General features: G+C 40.0%; 1 protein-coding gene across 5 annotated transcripts in view; it reads right to left on the reverse strand.

Moving 5' to 3' along the window:
* Nucleotides 1-19,854, reverse strand: part of DENND2B (DENN domain containing 2B) — a 160,235-nt gene that overhangs the window by 40,549 nt on the left and 99,832 nt on the right. For all 5 annotated transcript variants that reach the window (XM_082761703.1, XM_082761707.1, XM_082761704.1 and 2 more), the window contains 4 exons: nucleotides 17,015-17,151; nucleotides 6,009-6,157; nucleotides 3,141-3,356; nucleotides 450-546 (listed from right to left, as the gene is read on the reverse strand). In XM_082761703.1, the coding sequence (XP_082617829.1) occupies nucleotides 450-546; nucleotides 3,141-3,356; nucleotides 6,009-6,157; nucleotides 17,015-17,151 (599 nt within the window). The remainder of the gene's footprint in view (nucleotides 1-449; nucleotides 547-3,140; nucleotides 3,357-6,008; nucleotides 6,158-17,014; nucleotides 17,152-19,854) is intronic.

A 19,854-nucleotide genomic window follows, 5' to 3' on the forward strand; every position in this document is an offset into this window, starting at 1 on the left:
ATGCATTTCTGAGGTGTACTTGTATTAAACTTCATTGTACTCCTATTACAAACACAGCCTGAATTTCTTTCAGGGCCCATGCTTTTCCAGAAGCAATCCAAAGCACAGGCTGAGTTATAATCAAATATTCATGCCAGGAAAAAGCATGAATGAATTAGAGAGTCAAATTGTAATTCTGGACAAAACTTAGAGATGCAAACTACTGAAGAAGTGAACTAAAGAACAGGCTGAGTAAGTCTAGCTGGTCACAAGATTAATTGCATAGACATCTGTGATAATATGGTTTATTTTTAGCTTATCCCCATTTTTCTCCTTTCACAAAGTTAATATCATTCATACCAGAAAGTTCTAAACAAAGCTGAGCCTGAGGTACATGCAAATGAAAGACAGGAACCTGTTAATTCTCTAATATTCAAATGGATCACTGAACCATGATGCATGTGTTGTACCTCGCAGGGACGCTGTCTCAATATTGGACATAGAAAGCTTCTTCAATCGTTTTTTCCCTCTTTTTGCACTGTAGATGGAATTGATTCTTTGGACAAGCTGCAAAATAGGAAAGTGAGAAAACAGTAAGGCCAAACATTTCCCTGCTACGAAACTTTTAATTAATGGATTTATCTAAACAATTTGACCATGGATTATAGGTCAGCTGGATGCCCTTAAACCTTTACTAGTTCAAAGTGCAACTCTCTTATTTTTAATCCCATTGTTTGAATCACATTATATCAGCTGAGGATCTGGCCCATATGGACTTCTCCTCCCTTCCCCTTCCAACTTGTGCTGTACTTACTGACCTTCAGAGGTTCTGTATCTATTTTCTTCACTCTTAACCTTATCTACAAATGTATTTTAAAACGAGCTACTAGTGCTGGCTAAAGCAAGCAGTTGCTGGAGTTTTAACTCCTGCTAATCATCTTTATGACTTCCCTCAACAAGACTAATCCATATAATAACTGCCTATCTAAAATAATTTGAGATGAAGGAAAGTATTGATGTTTAGTGACTTTAACAAGATGTTGGGATTACTAAAAATTACTAATTAAACAATATATTATTTCTGAAAAGTCACAAATACGAAGCAATTAATCTTTATAATGGTTCATAATAGCATATTTCATTCCATAGCAGCTTTACTAACAGAACTATTACACAATTTGCAAAAGCTGTTTTATTTCAGCTTGCAGAGAGAAATAAACTCAGAGATAGAAGCTGATTTGCTATAGACACAATAGAAAGTCAGTAACAGAGCTCAGACTAGTACAAAATCTCATGCAGTCCCTCCAACAGTTGAATCATGCTGACTATGTATTTTATCAGGAGTGCTATTTGAAACATATACCTATTTTTTATGGCAAATTTTAGTTACTGCACAAATTCTCTTTATGCTTCTACTGAGCACAATAAGAACTAAATAAGGCCCCTCTCTCCATTTCCAAACACACACCATTATGTGGTTGGGTATTCGAGTCATAATTACCAGAAGGAGAAGCCCAAAGTAGCTGAGGAGGGGAGCCAGGACAGCAGACCAGAGGAGGTAACCAATAACTAAATCAAGATTTGTTCTGGGGAAAAACGGCAACCAGTGAGGGGCCTTGCTGGGATTTTGTGCTCCCTTCGCTGGGTTGCTTAGCACTTTGTCTACTTGAGCTGCTTCACCAAGAGTAAAACACCTGCATGGTGGTGAAGAAAGCCCTTCTTTTTATATATATCAAAAAAAAAAAAGCATTTAGATATTGCTTCATGAAGCATCCCTGCTATCTTCTCTTTGTGTTGTGTATCTATGCAGGCATGGGGCAGTGATGCAGGACAGGGGTTTCTCAGGTTCAAGTCTTTTCTCTAATAACTAATATTATCTCAATAAAAACATGAGATTATCCACTAATACATGATTCCAGAAGTTAGAGCTGTCAAAGGCAGAAATTATCATGAAATTTATGAGAAAACCATAAACATTCATATGTTTAAAGCATAATTTTGCGTGGGGCGATTGTCTGTTCCTTAAATCTGACAAAAATTAAAGTTGGGTACAAAACTAACACCCAAAGTTTCAAAATTTTACTCAGAACCAAAGTACACTACTCTGTAAGCTAGAGTAACTTCCTCCAAAGATGCTCATTTGTGCAGTAAAATAGTATATTTCAAGAAAGTAAAAATACAGTAAATATTAAGGACATAATGTTAATTTTCTTCTTTGCTTCTGGCTTAGGCAGAATTTCAAACTAATTGACAGGGACATAAAAATCTCTCCCCAGTCACAGTATTTACAGCCACATACTTTAAAATATACTGTTTAATAAGAAAAGGAAAGAGCTGAATACAGTAAAAATTGCCTTTGTTCAGAAGCCAAAAATAAATATATTGGCAGTTCTCTCCCCTTTGTTGCTATTGTACTAGGAAAGGCCTGGGTTTTGTTTGGTATGCTTTTTTTTTTTTTTTTTTCAGGGGGTTGTGTTTCTTTGTAGGTTTTTTCCACATTTCATTTTGAATTGGAAAATTTGAACTCCTTGCAAAATAGAAAATCAGTTTTTGCTTCAAATCCTTCAAGACAACAGGGTTATGAGGATGGGGTAAGCTGTGAGTAAATGCAGAGAAACATATTAAGTCAATAATAATTGTTTTCTCAAAACCAAACAAGTGATGGGAAAAAAAACACACTTCAGATGCTGCTCCATATTATAAATAATAATTGGCCACCACCCATGCAAAATCATAATGTTAGGTACACAAAATGCTCTGGCCCACAAAACTTAAAGAAACGTATGGAAAACAGAATTGGCTTAAAATCAACTCATTGCAAAGATGGCAATCAGACGTTTGCTACTTTTGGACCAGTGGAGAGCTATGTAATTTTAGAGAAGGGATTTCACAGTAGGGATGTGTGTAAAAAAATGAATACATTTTGGCTCCCAAGAGTTACTGTTTCTGTTTTGATCTCAAATTTCCTTTAGGATGCAAAAAAAAAAGAGCTTTTCTATGGCTAAATAAATAAATAAATAATGGCTAAAGGTGGGATAGAAATTTGCAGGCTCTTGCAGACAGGTGACCTAACCCCAGCGTAAGCCTTGTATCTGAGGCCTTTCATTGAGTTTTATCTCCCTAGAGGACAATTTGTTGGGACCAGATCATCCCGCCAGTACCTTTGGGATCCTCCTGGCCCGGCGTGTAGACAGTAGCTCGCTTGTGGTACTCAGGCTGTCCTCATTGAGGCTGGAGGGAGAAGAGGGAATGCCAAGCTGAGCCAGCAGCAGCATGTCATCGTGGCTGTGCCGCTTGGGTAACCGTGGTAAGCGGTGGCTCTTCCTTTCTGACCAGTTCCCAACACGCAGAGACTGGCTGCTAGGCTTCGAAGGTAGCTGTGGGAACAAGAACAGCTTGAGCTCTTCCCCTCCTTGTCAACGTTTAGTGCAGAAGAAGCTCTTTGTGAGCGAGTGGTAGCTACGCAAGGACATCGCACCATTGCACCCTATAAAGTATGTGTAAAAAGAGGGTGCAAGGTCAAACTGAAGAAACAGGGGTCAATATCTAAGGCTTTATCTAAATTTCAAAGAAAACAGTAGACTGCATTTGGCTTTGGATTTCCATGCGCCCACACCATGAGCATTCAAACCTAACTTAGAAGTCTGATGGACATCAAAACAGTGATATGATGGGCCTGATCTCTCTCACTTGCAGTGGTGAAAATCCAGAGTGACTACACTGAGGCTGCTGTTCCTCCTAGAGAAAGAAAGTAGAAAATCAAGCTGGCTGAATTTCCACCATGTCAAGATGCTTTAAGATCCATCAATATGCAGAGGCTGGGTTACAGCTTTGTCCTGCCTTCCCAAGGAATTCTCTTTAAAGGACAAATCAATTATCATTGTAGCAAGGAAGGCAAGTTCTCACTGGTGGGAACAGGCATCAAGTAACATCTATCTTTAAAAAAATGGGGCTCTCACTCTCCTGGAACAGTCCTCAAAGCAGCTCTGCCCAGCTCTTGGGAAGGTTAATCTGCAGGCTGGCAAGGTCAGGTCTTTGGGTTCTCTTTGCAGCTTCCCTATGATGCAAGTGAAGGACAGACTGCTACCCGCAGTAGCAAATGTCCCATTTGTTTTACTTGGAGGGTTTACCTACTACAGGGCCATACAATCTGGGATTAAAAGTAGGTGTTTCTGTATGCGTGGGTTTTGCATCACAAACACATCATCATCAATAACACATTATTTTTCTATCTGATGACTTTAATAATTGAAAACAACAAAAGGGAAAGAAGAAGAGATTGGGATTCAAAATGACCACAAGCCAGTGTTTCTGAGGTCTCTGCTTACCACAGGTTTGCATGCCAGGAAAATCTGCAGCTGTCTAGAAATGAAAGTTCTTTTTGGAGATGATTGGTGAAAGCCTGCTGACCTTCTGATCTCTTCCATCTTGTTTATCATCATCCATGACTGAAGAGTCATGTTGCTAATCCAGCTATGTTGCTATGCTGGAAAAACTGGGTGATAAATTGTTGACAAAGCTGCCATTTTTCAGGAAATTGAGACCGTTCTATTTCTGGTCATCAGAGAACTGCCCAGGCTCATAGCTGACCTGCTCTTAGTGTCCCTTTGCTTTATATATCAACAAAATGACAGCACAATTATGGCAGGACTGACGGAAACTCCTGGCGGCATTTCAAAAAGAAGCTACCAGAATAAAGATAGCCGTGTTGCGTAGATACCAGAGAATACTTATTTCCTGAGAAACTTCACAGAAGCAACTTTAATCTGTATATTCTTTGATCACCCTGCGTAAGACACCAGCAGTGGACAGTATCTTACCATGGACCTGTATGGGTCCTACCCCCACGAGGACATCTTTTTGGACCATCTAAATGCTATCACAATTCCTTTTAACACACAGAGTACAGCCAAAAGTAATTGTTCTGCACAGTATGCCTCTCACTACAAAGTCATCCTCATGGCTGTAGTTTCTGTTTCTCCTTACTCTGCCTGACTATTCACTTCCCACTTTTTCCCTTTTCAGTACCTTTGCTGAAAATACTCCTGTTTTACAACTGATGGGCAAGGTGTGTGCTAAGAATCCTGGTAATGCTTTTGTCTCTGGGACTGTGGTGCTCACACGTACCCAAACTGAATAAGCAAAAGAAAACATATTCAGTTTTGTTCTAGGTTACTTTACATGACAAAAACGTAGATCCTCCTGACCTTTTTTTAACTGCAAATTTTCTGTTGATTCAGTACAAAACAAAGCTCCGTTAAAAGGAGCTTTGAATCTCAAAATTAAGTATGTGATAAATTTATGTTTTTCCTTATGAACACAACGATCCCATAAACAGCATAGCAATCTAGCATTTCATAGCTTTCACAGCAAACACACTGCTTTGGAAAATTCACCACAAAATGGAAACTCTGTAGAGTTCCCGGTGTTTTATTTTATGCTGCCAACACAGCTTATACAGCCTTGTTAAATGCAGACACTCAGGTTTTTCTAATTATTTTATTATTCATTTATTTACTAGGGCAGGGGGCATACTTTGCCTTCTCCATCTTACAAGAAACCATGCCACGCTACATACTTCACATTAGCAAGCCACAAGAGGCCTCACATCATACAGGAGCAAGATTAAGAACCTGACTTTCTCCCTCCCGTCCTACTAAAAGCTCATCAAACAAACACTGAGGAATTCACAAAGAGGTGTAACCACACAAAGGATTTAGGGCCAGATTCAGCTCCCCAAACAACTGGCAGAAGGATTCTGCCCATAGCCACGTGGATGCCCACAGCCAGCGCTCATCAGGGCTATTCCAAACAGCAATCAGCTTCTGCAGTGCAGTGCTGAGCCTCTGCACTACAGCTGCCAAGAGCAATGATGTGTGGATTTGATCACGTCCTTTTTCCAGAGACCCTTTCGCATTCAGTGCGGCTGCTCTTCCTCCTGTGCCACAGCTGATTCTCTCGCAGCAGCTTTAAGGAAGCTCTGAGCGCAGAAAGAAACGCAACTCGCGCGCTGCGAAGCCGTGCATTACCTGGGGAGGTGATGTGTATTTCCTGTCCTGCGGAGTCCACATCCTGTGCAAAGAATCTAGGGAGTTCTCGGGGAGCTGATGGGATTTTCGGCCCGCGTGACGGCCCTTCAGCTCCACATCCTCATACGGGTTTTCCTTGGGTGACTCTCCTTCACGATTTTTTTTGTGTTTATTTTTTTTTTTTTTTAAGAAAAGAAAAACAGACAGGAATGTAAAATTAAAAAAAAAATCATGTGAACCGAGTGAAAGGCTTTAAGAAAAGCTCCTCAGCTTTCAGCATGACTCATCCCTCTCGCTGCAGCTGGAAGTATTTGGAGGAGAACTTGGCTATGAGGTCGACATTTTTTTTACTTTCCTTTTTTTTTTTTTAATAAAACACAAAGATTTCACAAGACGTGCTTCTGAGCATCCGCAGCTGTGCAAAATTTATTGATATATAAAAACTAAGGCACATAACTACTTTAAAGTATATCAGTAGATTTTATAAATCTATAGCAGCCACTCAAAGGGTGAAAGGAATAGCAATAAATAACTGTTCTCAACATACCACCCTTACACACGACAAGACTACTTTTATGTGATGCTACCTTCGTTTTTCTCTTCCCCTGTGAGAAGGCAAAGAAAGAATAAGCAACTCAGCTCAGCAGTGCCAAGAGAGAAGATTGAAAAACGTAAAAGATGAGGGAAGAATTTCTGCACCAGCCATGCTACATCCTCAGGGTGTTCTTTAAAATATATCTCACCTTCTGACTGAGCAGCTATTCGTTTCAACTTACATAAATTTTGTTTTGCCCAGAAGGGTACTCATCCTGCTGGTAATATATGAAGGCTTGAACTGCTAATCACTAAATATGAGATAAATGAAAAAATACATTGAAAAGCAGACTGCAATCTTTGTCTTCTCAGTCTTTGAAAACCAGAACCAAAGTTTACAGTATAGATCTAAATGAGCTCCAAAACCCTTTGGCAGCCATTTCCATCTAAGGACTGGTGGAGCAACTCGTCTTCGCAGAAATACTGAACTCACTAAACCTCTCACCAAGCTAAGAAGCACAAAGAGGAATGAACTCCACCAGTAAAATGAAAGTTTTGTATCCAGTTCAGACAACACATAATCAGCAGCTGGCTTAGAACTTCAGGATTTTCACGCACAGGGTCACAGAATCACAGAATCACAGAATTTTCTAGGTTGGAAGAGACCTCAAGGTCATCGAGTCCAACCTCTGACCTAACGCTAACAGTCCCCACTAAACCATTTCCCGGTCCTTCCACTTTTCCGATCACCTTGCATAGGAAATCATCCCACCCAAGTCATCTACTCAAATTCAAAACCTGAATCTGCAGAAGCTTGAAACGCACAGGAAGTTCAAAGCTTTGGACAATCTTGTTTTTGTCATTATATCTAAAGTTGACTGTGAAACTTCAGGGTTTAGTACAATATATATACCAGAACTCAAGCTATTATATATAAGGTTTAGAAAAAATCCAGGTTTTATTATATACTGTATTAATTAGGAAGTTTGGACAGAAAGCTATAGCATGGTTTATTATTCACAGAGACAATATTCACTTTTCACAGAGGTCACAGCTGAGGTATAGTTACTTTCAACGAGAGCATGGCTTGAATTAATACCCTTGTCCTTTTGACTATCAGTTTTCATTCTAGACAGAATACTATATTTCCTCATCGCACAAAAGAAAAGTAAAATGATTTGTGTTTCTAGTTTACTGATAAGCCTAGAAACACAGGTCTGCTTGATCTGTCAGTTATAGCGATAAGAGCTTGTGATTAGCAAGATCACACATTCACACGTTACCAGTAAAACCAGGGGTCTGCTTCAGTAGTGCATCATACTAAGATTTCTAGTCAAAAGTAAGCACAAGAGTGAATGTTTTCGCATTGTTTTAATTAGCGGCCTGAATAACTGCTGCTCTTGAAGAATGTTTGAATTGGCAGTCACAAGCCAATTATTTCATCCAGAGGGAATCTGATTACAGAGGTTGCACTGTCAATAGTCAGTCCACATGCTGTATAGAAAGGATGCCTTCAGGTGCATGAAATACTTAAAAGAAAGACGCTTTGATGAATGCAATGGATGGGATAAATCTGAAGTAACAAATATTCTCAAAATAATTTAAAGCTACAGATGTCCTAGGAGGACTATAGAACTGATTGACTCCTTCTGCAGGAAGAAAAATAAATAGACATTGCACAGTAAATGTTACTGTTAAATGCTACAGCTTTAGATATGACAATCACAACAATACAGCTAATTGGACAGTACTAGCATAATAAAACTTCTTGTAAGCCCAAGTCAAGTATAGGTCAAGCAAGCATTTTAGAACGGATCAGCAGATTTCAAAATACCCAACTATATTGGACAGTGGTTAAACACACACTTCCTTGAGAAAACAGATTACTAATGTTATTACATTAGTCTGCATATTATCCAAACTTCTGAGAAGAAACAAGTTCATCTGTTGAAAAGAAACCTTTTCTAAATGGTAAAGCATTTAAAAAGCTTAGGGTGATTCTCCTTCCCAGACACTATGTAAAACAAAATAGCTTGAATCCAGCTAAAATCAGCATTACAAATGTTGATCTAAAATATTAAGTATAGAAACGGGCCCTGAGAAGTCTTGGATGAGAGAAGAAGGAGGAGCAAGAAATAATGAGCAGAGGCTGCTTTTCTGACTCAGATTGTCTACCAAAAGAAAGCTCTGGCCAAATTCCTCTTCAGTGTAACACGGAGGTCAGTGGAGACACCACAGGGATTTTAACCCTTTCCCTAGAGCTGTGTGAGTTTCTTCAGATGACTGATTTGCCATTCAAGAGCACTTACTTATTTTCATCATTTGCCTAAAAATCAATTTACTTCAGGTCCTTTTTTTTTTTTTTTCATTTCGAAATGATGTCTTGAGATTAAATATGCCACTTTTTTTCTTTTTTTTTTTTTTTTTTTTTTTTTTTGTAAGAGTAACCTCTTTCCCCAAGAAATCTCTGATAATGAAATAGTCTGATCAGTCTGAAACAACCTGTTTTTTTTTACTGGTTTGACACTAGAACCAAGTGTTTTGTTCAGCCAGTGAACTAAAAGAGATAATTTATTTGTGTGGTCTTCAGCAGTTTTCAAACCTGAGACAACCACTTTTTTTTTTAGGATGTGTGCTCTTCTTGGTGGAAGAGACACAAAGGACCACACATGCAAAAAGAGTGCCAGGCAGCACAGACAGACTGGTTTTTGGGTGTCAAGAACAGGAAGGGCAAATTACAAGAAACCCAAGACAGCACACAAGCAAAACAAATGTGTGCGGATTTCCTAAACTGCCTTAGAACAGCATTTATCCCCATCCCAGTGCACTGTGACTGCCTTCCACAGGCACATAGACCAGGAGACTGATGGGCACCCACAGGTGTGGATCCCACACCAGAAGGAAGCTTCGCGGAAGGGCTGTGGTGGCAGCAGCACAAAAATGAGGAAGATTTCCATACTGCTGGGCTGGCTCCAGAGGTTTGCAGCTTTGACCTCAGCATTTCTCCTCAACAACATCACTTCTCTAATCCCAGAGACCAAGGCAAGGAATATTTACAATCTGAAAGCTGTAGTGCTTTTGTATTCATTTGTATTTGCTGCAAAAGGAAAACACATTTACAGTGAAAGAGCAAAGAAATGTCCTTGTTCCTTCCATATGATGTCTCTACTGGAAGCCAAGACAGATCGGAAGAAAGACAGCATAGTATAGAGGCCATGCTTGTCTTAACGAGGCTGATCCAATTGCTGCAGAAGACAGGAGCAGACTATCACTGACTTCAAAGGAAGCTGAGTCAGACCCCCATGGCGCATATGGTCACAGTGTTTGTCAAAGGTTTGCTATTTCATGTCTCTGATCACCAGCCCTGCTTCCAGATCAGCTCCCTCTACAGGCTTTTTTCTTTTTCCTTTATTTTTCTCCACGTTTCCTATTCTCTTGAATTCTACGTACTGAAATGCTGAGTTAGCATGGGACATTTATCTACATGACATTTATCTTCTCAAGCTCGTACGGGCAATTTAAAGATTGGTCCATAGAGGAAAGAAAAGAAAAAAAAAAAAAAAAAAAAAAAAAAAAAAAGGATAAAATAGCCAGGGATCTTTAGAAAAGCCAGGAGGAATGTAGTGCCTTGATCTTAAGCATTGAAGAGTTTCCTCCAGCAGTTGCAGTTTCTCAGTCCGTGAGGCTCTGCGAGTCAGCCCCACCGAGTCCTGAGGCAGCACACAATGTTCCTCTGCTCAGCCTCTCACACGTGGCAAATGGGAAGCAGAGGCAGGCGCAGCAAGCCTGTCTCATGCTGAGAAAGGAGTGAAAAATAAGACTGAAGGGGAAAAAAAATACAGGCAGACACTTCTCTGTAAACGACAGAAAGCAGGGAAATGCTTAATTTTAGATGGCAGAAACAACTGTCAGAGAAACCACATGGTTCACTGAGTGTAACTACTTTCTTTTGCCCTACCAACAAGTAGGAAGAAACAAGTATCAGGCATATAGTAAGGAAATGGCTCGTCAAATTGCCTTAAACTTGGTGCCTACATTACTGTGCTCCCTGTGCTCACACAGAAAAGATGCTGTCTCCAGAGAGTGATGCTGAATGCCCAAGCTAAAAGCCTGCCGCCTTCCCCACTGGCTGCACGGGAAGCCCAGGCTCCTAAGCTGTGCGGCTATCTAAGGCAGAAGGTGTCAGCACCTCACAAGTGGCAGAGTGTACGTTTCTTGTATGCCAAATGATTATTGAAAATAACTGAAATCCATGTATCCCAATGTGGCAACAAAGCATCAGCCTGATCGTCAATAGGATGAGACAGCTAGAGCATTTGGCCCTTCTCTGACAGGCCTATGTGGATATTGTTTCATTTAATGTGCTCTGGCTGCCATTACCTTATACAGTCTGTTATTAAAATTGCCACAATTACACTTTCCAAAACACTCCCATGCTTTTTAGACTTTGAAAGACAGGCTAGGGTCATAGAGAAAGATAGGGACACACATTTCCCTTATCAGAGCCTGCACCATCATTTTGTACCAATCATAGATTTGTCTTTTACTAACCAGTTATCCGGAGACCTACTGATAAGCATCTGACTAAAAGCCCAAAGTGTTTTCAGAGACGGGACTAGCACAACGCTGCTGGCAGAGGTACATTCTCTCCAAGTTTGCTTCAGCTCCACAGCAGCCCAGCAGTTCCAGTTTCCCCCAGATTCATACAACCATTTTGATGTGAGATGATGATCTGATGGAAAAGAATGTGGTATGATAATATGACAGAGGATAATGTGGCATGTGGCGATGGGATTTTACTGGAAACATCAAGAGCCCCAGCTCACTCTTTTTCTAACCCTTTTCTATATTTACTGGAAGAACTTTGCAAACGGTCTAATTTGAAAGCAATTTCAAGCAGGAATGTCTTCCAAATGGACCTCAGTCATCATTTCTGCAGCTCTTGGCACACTTAATGGAGGGTTCGGTAAAGCAGCTAAATCGTCCCATTTGTTACATGACATGTACTGTGTCCAGCTTACATCAGAATGCAAAACAACTAATCTGTTTAGGAGAGACAAGGTGCTTTACCATGCTGTTTTGAGAACTGGACTCCAGAGGGAAGGTTAAATCACCCACATTCCCTACGCACTCAGGATCCTACTTGTAGGTTCACACCTGTCTATTTTAACTGCTCAGGCACCCACCTGGGTTAGGCTGCCCTGACATTTTGCTTAATAATGCTGACTTGAGACATGTTGCTCCATCTCCTCTCTTATGCATTCTGATGTGTTGTGAAATAGCTGAGAGACCCAACTCGGGCCATTTTCAAGTCTCTGGAAAAGACTGTACTTACCCAAGTACAGCAACAAACTGTCCTCCACTAATTTCAAGAAGAGCTGCGTACGCCAAAAGCAAGATATTTTGCTTCCTGAGTAATAACCTGAACATAAGACTTAGGGGGAAACAAATTTACTCTAAATAAATAAATAAATAAATGAAACAAAACAACAACAAAAAACTTTTCTAGACCTGGTACCAATCTGACATGTTTGGGGCTTTATAATGGTTTATATTTCACCCAGGTCCCTGACTGTGAAGAAGGCCCATGCAAACCCTTAGCTAGCTGTCCTGTTATAGTGCAGAAGTAAATAAGAAATCAATTCTCCCCAAACTGAAGCGAGATACTCAAATGGACAAAGAGGAAAACAGATAAATTATTGCATATAATCTCACAGTTTCACTTCTCAGTCACCTTAGGTGACAATTTTAACAGTTTAATAATATGCCTCCAGAAGCAGTGATTAAGTTGTTATCCTCTCTCCAACTCCTCTTAAGATGCAAAATGTATTTGTCAAGAGAAACATCCAGTTGGAAGAGCTCAGCATCTCCTAATGTGACACTGAACAGAACCAGAGAGCAGGAAGGTGTGTAAAAAAGCTGCCCCTAGGACTGCAGATTTCCGTAAGCTCCCATTAGAAGCCCACCAGCAAGATCTCACTCAGAAATTCATCCCAGTTACAGAGATTCCAGAGCAGTATTTCTGGGCACATTGCTTTACTTTCTAGACTACTTGAGCTGTAGCTTTCAAAGCAGTTACAGTAGCTGTCTGCAGCTGCTTCTCCTTTAATTGCCTCACTTCCTTTGTTTGCCCCCTGTTCTCATTCTTCCCTCTCCATAGATGGCCAGATTTCCAACACATTTTAACTATCACCTTTTATTTAACGCCAATATGAATTAATCTAACTCATCTGACTGAGAATTTCAGAGGCTCCAGAAAAGTCTTCATCAGTTACTTCTCAACATACAAATACAGCCGGAGATGGGCCTGAACCCAAGATATGGCTCTGAGCATTTCAGAGCTGGAAAGAAGTCTGCATCCCCATCAAGGCTGTGACAATTGTCTCTAGTCTCCTCAGTGGCGCACAGAGAAACTGTGATGTGGAGATAGGGAGAAATGAGGAGAAGATGGAACTGCATTCCAGCGCAAGCTTTCAAAGCTGGCCTCTATTACCGTGGACAATATCAAACCCCAGATCTAAAGGCCTGTGCTCTTTCAGAACCGAAACTCTACAGCTGAATCCCAGCTTTAACATGAAAACATTTCAACTTTTAACTTTGCATATTAACTATGGCATTACTTAGAGGAAAGTTGTTGGTGGTTTGTTTTTGTTTTTGAAGCCCCATGGGAATTTGTGCCAGTTGCTTGACCCTTACACCTTTGACTGGCTTTCCTCTTGCCTAGGTTACCTGTCCCTCTTTAACAGCTAACCCATCTGCCCAGGCAGAGGTCCATTTCTGCTGTTGGAGCCAGAAGGTATTTGTTAGGCTCCATCTTCTACTGTACATCCTAAAACATCTGCTGAAAAAATACCTGCATTTAATGAACAAAAGAGCCTCATACTGCTGACTGTATCAGCCACAAAGTTAAAGGAGAGAGGCATGACTTCCAGGAGAGATCTAAGCACAGCAGCAGGACCTGCCACCAAGCAGTCCTAACACAGGTTTTGATACCAATTCCCTTGGCATGCCACCAAACTCCTGGCATAGGCCAGGCCAGGCTATACCTGGCTGCCATATGGTAGTGTGCCCAGTCTTGGTGTTCCTAGGGGCTCTGCTGCCAAGGAAACACCAAACTTCCCCAGGGCAGGGGCAGACACTTGCGCTCCTCCTCTTAAGAGCTTGATGGGCAGAAATAAAATGAAAGATAGATTTAGAGGAGATTCCCACCTGTTCTACTGTGTCCAGCACTCTGATGAGTTACATATGCAGTAAGAATGCTACCCCTGTCAAAGCAGATTTCCTCCTTATTATTTAATTTCAAAATTGTGAATGCAATTTCTCTTGCAAACACAAACCATAATTCACATGTTTTTACTAGATTTTCTTTAGACAAACTTGATATTATTCCCTTAACCTTGCTTTCCCTTTACTTTCCTTCAACTTTTTTTGTGCTTTCTTCTAGATGTCAGGTGAAAAATGCCTCAGAGACAGCAGGGATTAAATGACAATATTCAAATATCTCAACTGTATTTAGTGGAACAGACAGGAATACTGAAACCATATGGTATGCATGACAGGAAATACTGTTGTCCACAAACACAGCAGAAGCAACTGTCTCAGACATCTCTTAATACTATGATAGTTTCTTGAATTTGCACAAAGCCAAGTATGGTTTCCCCAACTGGATTCATAAAGCCACATCAGTTTTTGTCTGATTAAAGACTCATTCAAAACCACAAGAAGCAAAACAATGTTAAGTTTACTATGACTGCCACATTCCTGTGAATGCTAGTACAGAAGATGAATGAAGTCCACATGGTTCCTTGCACATGGAATACAGCTCTGATTAATATTAGGAATGTGTATGCCTTTATGCCGTTGCTTTTTGATTAATGCAGAATGGATCATTATGTTCCAATCCAGTACCTCTCTTGAACTTAACATGCAGATATTTTATTTATTAAAATGTAATTAAATATTACAAAATTAAACAAAGTCTCTGGTTCGTTATATCCACAGATTTCAAACAGCAATGATTTTTGGTTTTAAAGTACCTTAAATAAAAAGTCTTAAAGTCAGCTCTCAAAATAACAAACTACCCACAGCAGTTCATCATTGTCCTCACCATTAAAGAAGGAAACACCGTAAGGGCACCAGGAGAAAGATAAAAGTTTAGTGTGCATCAGATGATGCGGTCATGTAATAATCCCAGAAAAAAATTACTCCACTCCTAGTACCTATATGCTTAAAAGCTGCATTTTGATAATTGGACTAGCCTGAGTGAGAGCATTCAGTACCCCACACAGCACCTTGTAGGTGTTTAACATTATATACTCCTTTTTAGACGGTGCTCTCTGATAGATGATATCTGCATTAAAAGTTTTGATTCTGTGGGTGGTGAGGGAGATTTTATTAAATTTATTGCTACAACGACAATATTTTAGCTACCTACAAGCGTTTAGGGAAGGATATTCAACCAGCTATAGAAAAAAAAAAAAAGAGAGAGAAAAAAAAACCCTACCACTTGTAGGACAACTGTTTGCAAAGAAAATACAAAGCAGCAGAGTTCTTTCTAGCTTTGAAGCAGACATAAGTCTATAAAATAAACTCGCTCTTACAGACACCTGGTTTACATGAGTACAAGAGTGCTACTTAGAGACAGGGGTCTAGCACTAGTGGTATAAATTATGCAGATGTGATATGCAAAACTACATTGGTTTCTTTAAAGCCAGAGATCAAACTACTTTGGCTTGTCTTTAATCACATTTGACAGTTTATAAGAATTACACTGAATTTTTATTCCCCCCTCACTGCCTGTATTGAATGAAGTGCTTTGGAATGAGACTGTTAAAAAGTAATACAAAACAATGAAGTTCTGTGTTTGTCCACAGATCAGAAATTTTGCATTCTCTTCCCACTGCCCTGACAAAAAGCCCAAATTATAATTTGCAGAAAGCAAATTTAGAGTTCCTGTGAGTTGGAAGAGCCCACTGTCATTTTGTTTCATTGAACCCAAGATTTCTTCTCATTTGAAGAAAGATTCTTACTAGTCCTGCACTTTTTTTCTTTTTTTCTTTTCTTTTTTTTTTTTTTTTTTTTAAACAAACCAAATCAAGGAAAGCAAACACATTACACTTAAGATGTGGCAGCATGTCGGTAGTCCCTGAGCAAAGATGAGCACTGTAATGCACAATACATTGTCAAGTGTGGACTGGACAGTGGTCTGGCTGTTCATGGAGACGGTTGATGATCATATGGAGATGCTCTCCACAGAAAAATCTTTTTAGTATCTGCATAAGCTCTCATATTTTTATAAGCAGACACTGAACAAAAGCATTTTTGGTGTTCTGATAGCATTTATTTTGAATGGCACAGAGGGAGAGTACAGCTGAAAACTGAAAGAGTGAAGTCTTGATTTCACTGAGGCTGACAAACCAGAGGCAGAATTTAGATAAGACAGACAAAGAGCCCCAAGCTGAAATTTATGGCAACTGTCCCTTGCTGTATCAACTGCCATGACCAAGAAGATTTTTGTGCTATCCTCTTTGTTTGCCCTTCAGACATTTGTAAGCAACATTAGATTGCCTCTGGGCCTCCTTTTTGCCAGACTAAGTAAGCCTAGCTCCCTCAGTATCTCTTTAGATGATGTGCTGTAGGGCCCCTGACTACTTTGGTAGCCCTCCAGTTTGCAGTAGATAAAGATTCATCATAAAGATTCATCATAAAGATTTGTCCAAAGTAAAATGAAGTACCCTTTCTACTTGTTGCAATAATACAACACTGAAAGAGTTAAAAACAGTGCAGATATTCATCACTTGTGTGGAAAAACTGTGCTCTGAAGGGCTGCCCAATTTTCAGTAATTATAACAACTTTTTTGATGTTAAAAGAATGTATGCATAGGCCATACATTTCCTTCTAAGACCAAAAGAAACATGTTTTTCTTGTGAAGCTTAATCAAAACAGTATTTTCGTTGTGCATTCCTGATGGCTCTATAGCTAAAGGAAATTAATTTTTCTTTAACCAACAACTGGGACTGAGGGGAGACCAGGAATTATGCTACATGCAACTGTTTTGGGGCAGTCCCCACAGAAGTCCTGAAAAGCTCAAGCTGACCACACAAGACCACTGAGGTTAATCTTGCTGTTGGATAGTTCTGTATCTATTTCACTTTACATTTTTACATCGCTCAAGGCTTCAGGCCAAGGCTTTGTTAAAAATATATATATATTTGTTTCTTGTAAAGCATGAAAAATCCTGACCAGGCTGTCTCTAATACCACTCAACAAAGTTCTAAAGAATCAAGACCTCCTGTGTGTGGACTGAGAGTTACATCTGCTCTGATACAACAGAATCATTTGCCTTTCATTTAATCTCTCTTTGCTGTCAGCATTGAATATTCTTGCACAGGGCATATGTTCAGCAATGCACAGCCTGACCACGACAGCTCAATAACCCAGTGTGAGTTCATATAATGCAACAGGTTCTTACCTACTATGTCTTCGTAGGCATTTTCTTCTAAAGTGCTCTTGGATCCAAATTTATGCTGGCTTTCAGTCCCATTTTCAGTTGGGGAGGGAGGGTACAAGGACTGCAGACTTGATGCATCCTCAAACTCAAAGGATTTTCTGAAGTTAAAACAATAAGTAATTAGTAACTAGAATGTAAAAATGACTCAAACACTTTGCTGAGCAATTGTTTGTTAAGAAATGCATATAAATTAACTAAAAAATAAATCACATATCGTGCTTTAAGAGGACTCGTAGAGGACCCTCAAGCCCTGTACTGACAGCAGTAGTCAGTATAAAAAACAGTGATACCTTTATGAGGTTGGAAGTATTGTTATCCCCTTTATACAGAGAAGGAGAAAATATGCAGAAAGTATGGAATATGTTTCATCAGTTACATAGTAAGTTAGCTGCACAGTCATCAGACTAGAAATTGTTTTGTGCTTGCCAGGAGAAACACAGGGCCCTCTCCTCAAGAAAAAGGCGTTTATCTGGAAAGCACTCCTCCACCAGTTGCCTTAGCAGATGTAAACTTTAGTTTGAAAATACTCATGTCTTGAACATTCAGATACATCCTAACATAAAAAGCAGTGTACAAATGCCAAAGGCAGATACAAGTGTGTAGAAGTCACCCATCTCCCTTGGACAGCTTGTGTCAAGCACTGTCAGCAAAGGACAAAGCATATAAATAAAAGCATATAAATAAAGGCTGTCAGGGGTGCATGAGCAACCCTGGGTGAAGGCTGGGCCCTGAAGATTTGGCCTTTCTGGCAGGAAGGTGAGGGACAGTTGGCTCAGATGGCTTCCTGGAGAGAGTCTTGGTCCCTCCTTCCTGTGCTCTCTCCTGTCACTGTGGATGGGAGGTTTGGCATCATAACTCCTCCAGCTGCATGCAGGAGAGTCCTGCAGATTGCAAGAAGCTGCTGTCCACGCCCTCCCCGTTCTCCAGTTTGCCCAGCTCTGGTTTCTCTGGGGCACTACCTACACTGAAGTTAGGAGGTATATGGTTTGCACTGTTAGCTCTACCAGGGCCAGTGTTCATCTTCATTGTATTATGAAGTTAAAATAGCCACCAGAAAAGCTGTTTTCAACCAAAATATTAAAAGAATAAATATCAACTGTCCATTCTCTTGATGTTCCAGTGAGCGTAAACCACACGTATGTTCCAAGCAAATAGAAACCTAACCTGCAAAATGTCAAACTGATTTGCAAGAATCCAGAGATACACATGATAGCACCACAAATCCTAAAATTTACACTCAGCTAATCATTACCTAAACTGATAAACATTGTTTTTGCACTGAACTCATGCCTACCAACCCCATCTAGGACTGAGGCTCCACGGCCAAACAGTGCAGTCTGTACAAATTTGTTGTCTAACTCAGCAATGACAAGAGACTGAGCTTGCAGAACAGCAGGCACAAGCATGATTTGCACTTCTTCTTGAAAAGAGGTTTCAAAACTTCATCTCAAAAACTAATCATACCAAAATACTGTGGTCTTAGATGACTTGTATGGTCAAAATAAGTGTGAGCATATACTCAGAGATGACTGACTTTGATCACTTAGACATAGGCCACAAGGAGATTCTGTGGCAAGAATCGTCTCGTGATTCATTCCTCTTCCCACCCACCACACAGACCTTGCCACTTTACCCAGACCATTTTACTATTTGCCCCTTAGTTTTCCAATAAAGGCTACCGTTTATACCTCAACATTTAAAAATTACTGTCCAGCTTCTGTGCATTGTATATGCTGCAGTGAACAAAATGAGGTCAGGCTTATTTCACAAATTCTTGTTAAAATCTAGGTTTGTTTCCTCTAACTGAGGTTATTGCCATGACTCAAAGATAATTGTTGCTAATCAGAGCTTGGCTTTCCACATTTCTCCCCTCTCCTTCTCGGAGAAGCAATGTACACCAGCAGAGTTGTCTGACCCATTTCAGAAACAGGTGTTTCTTGAAAGAAGAGATTCTGAAGGCTCCTCTTCTCCTTTTCCTGCCCCAGAGCACTTCAGGTCAGGTTGTGCTGACATAAACTTGTAATCAATTGAGCCAACATCAAACACCAGATACTGAATTCACAGCATTCACTTGAGATGTTGTTTAACAGCTACTTGCAAAGCTTGTCACTAAGTTTCAGCTGCGTGTGTATTGTACACATGCACAGATAGCTGAACAAATGTTCAAAATACAACACTTTGATTTTTTTTTATCAACAATTATCCCTACAATTTTCTAAATGGAGAGCAGAATAAGTTTTACCCTTTCCAAAAAGCCAATGGGAATCATGTAATTAAAACAAGTTGAACTCCACAGACTGCTGTGGAAATGTTGCCATATACTCTGCTCATCATTAACTCAGGAATATATAAAGTCCCTTCTGTGCTAAAATATGGTTTTCTCAACACTAATCCTCTACAGCTGTTGATAGCAACTTATGACCATTTCTAAGCACTGAATTATAGAAAATCACCAATGTCACATAAAACTGACACAACTGCTTTGGAAACACAAACAACAAGCTTTGGAAACACAAACCCTCTGCAGATATATCTTGCAGTAAACAGGCAGACAGGACTACAACAGATGAGTTATGGTCCTGCTTCAAGAAGATAATGAAATTTTGCTCCATTAAAAATCTCAAGTAAGGGCATTTGTGCCAAAAGGACCTGAAGACTTTTCCAGGGATCAAGGAATGCAGGATGGAGAACTCCAAAATTGTAGCTATGCACGGGTATTTTGCCAGTGCATCCCAACAGAGCAGTCCAGTGGAAAAAATACTTGTCTTGCAAGCAACTCCTAGCATTTCTCAGGTCAAAAG

This window comes from Aythya marila (assembly GCF_965140915.1).
Source record: "Aythya marila genome assembly, chromosome: 5".
In the NCBI taxonomy this organism is placed as follows: Eukaryota; Metazoa; Chordata; class Aves; order Anseriformes; family Anatidae; genus Aythya; species Aythya marila.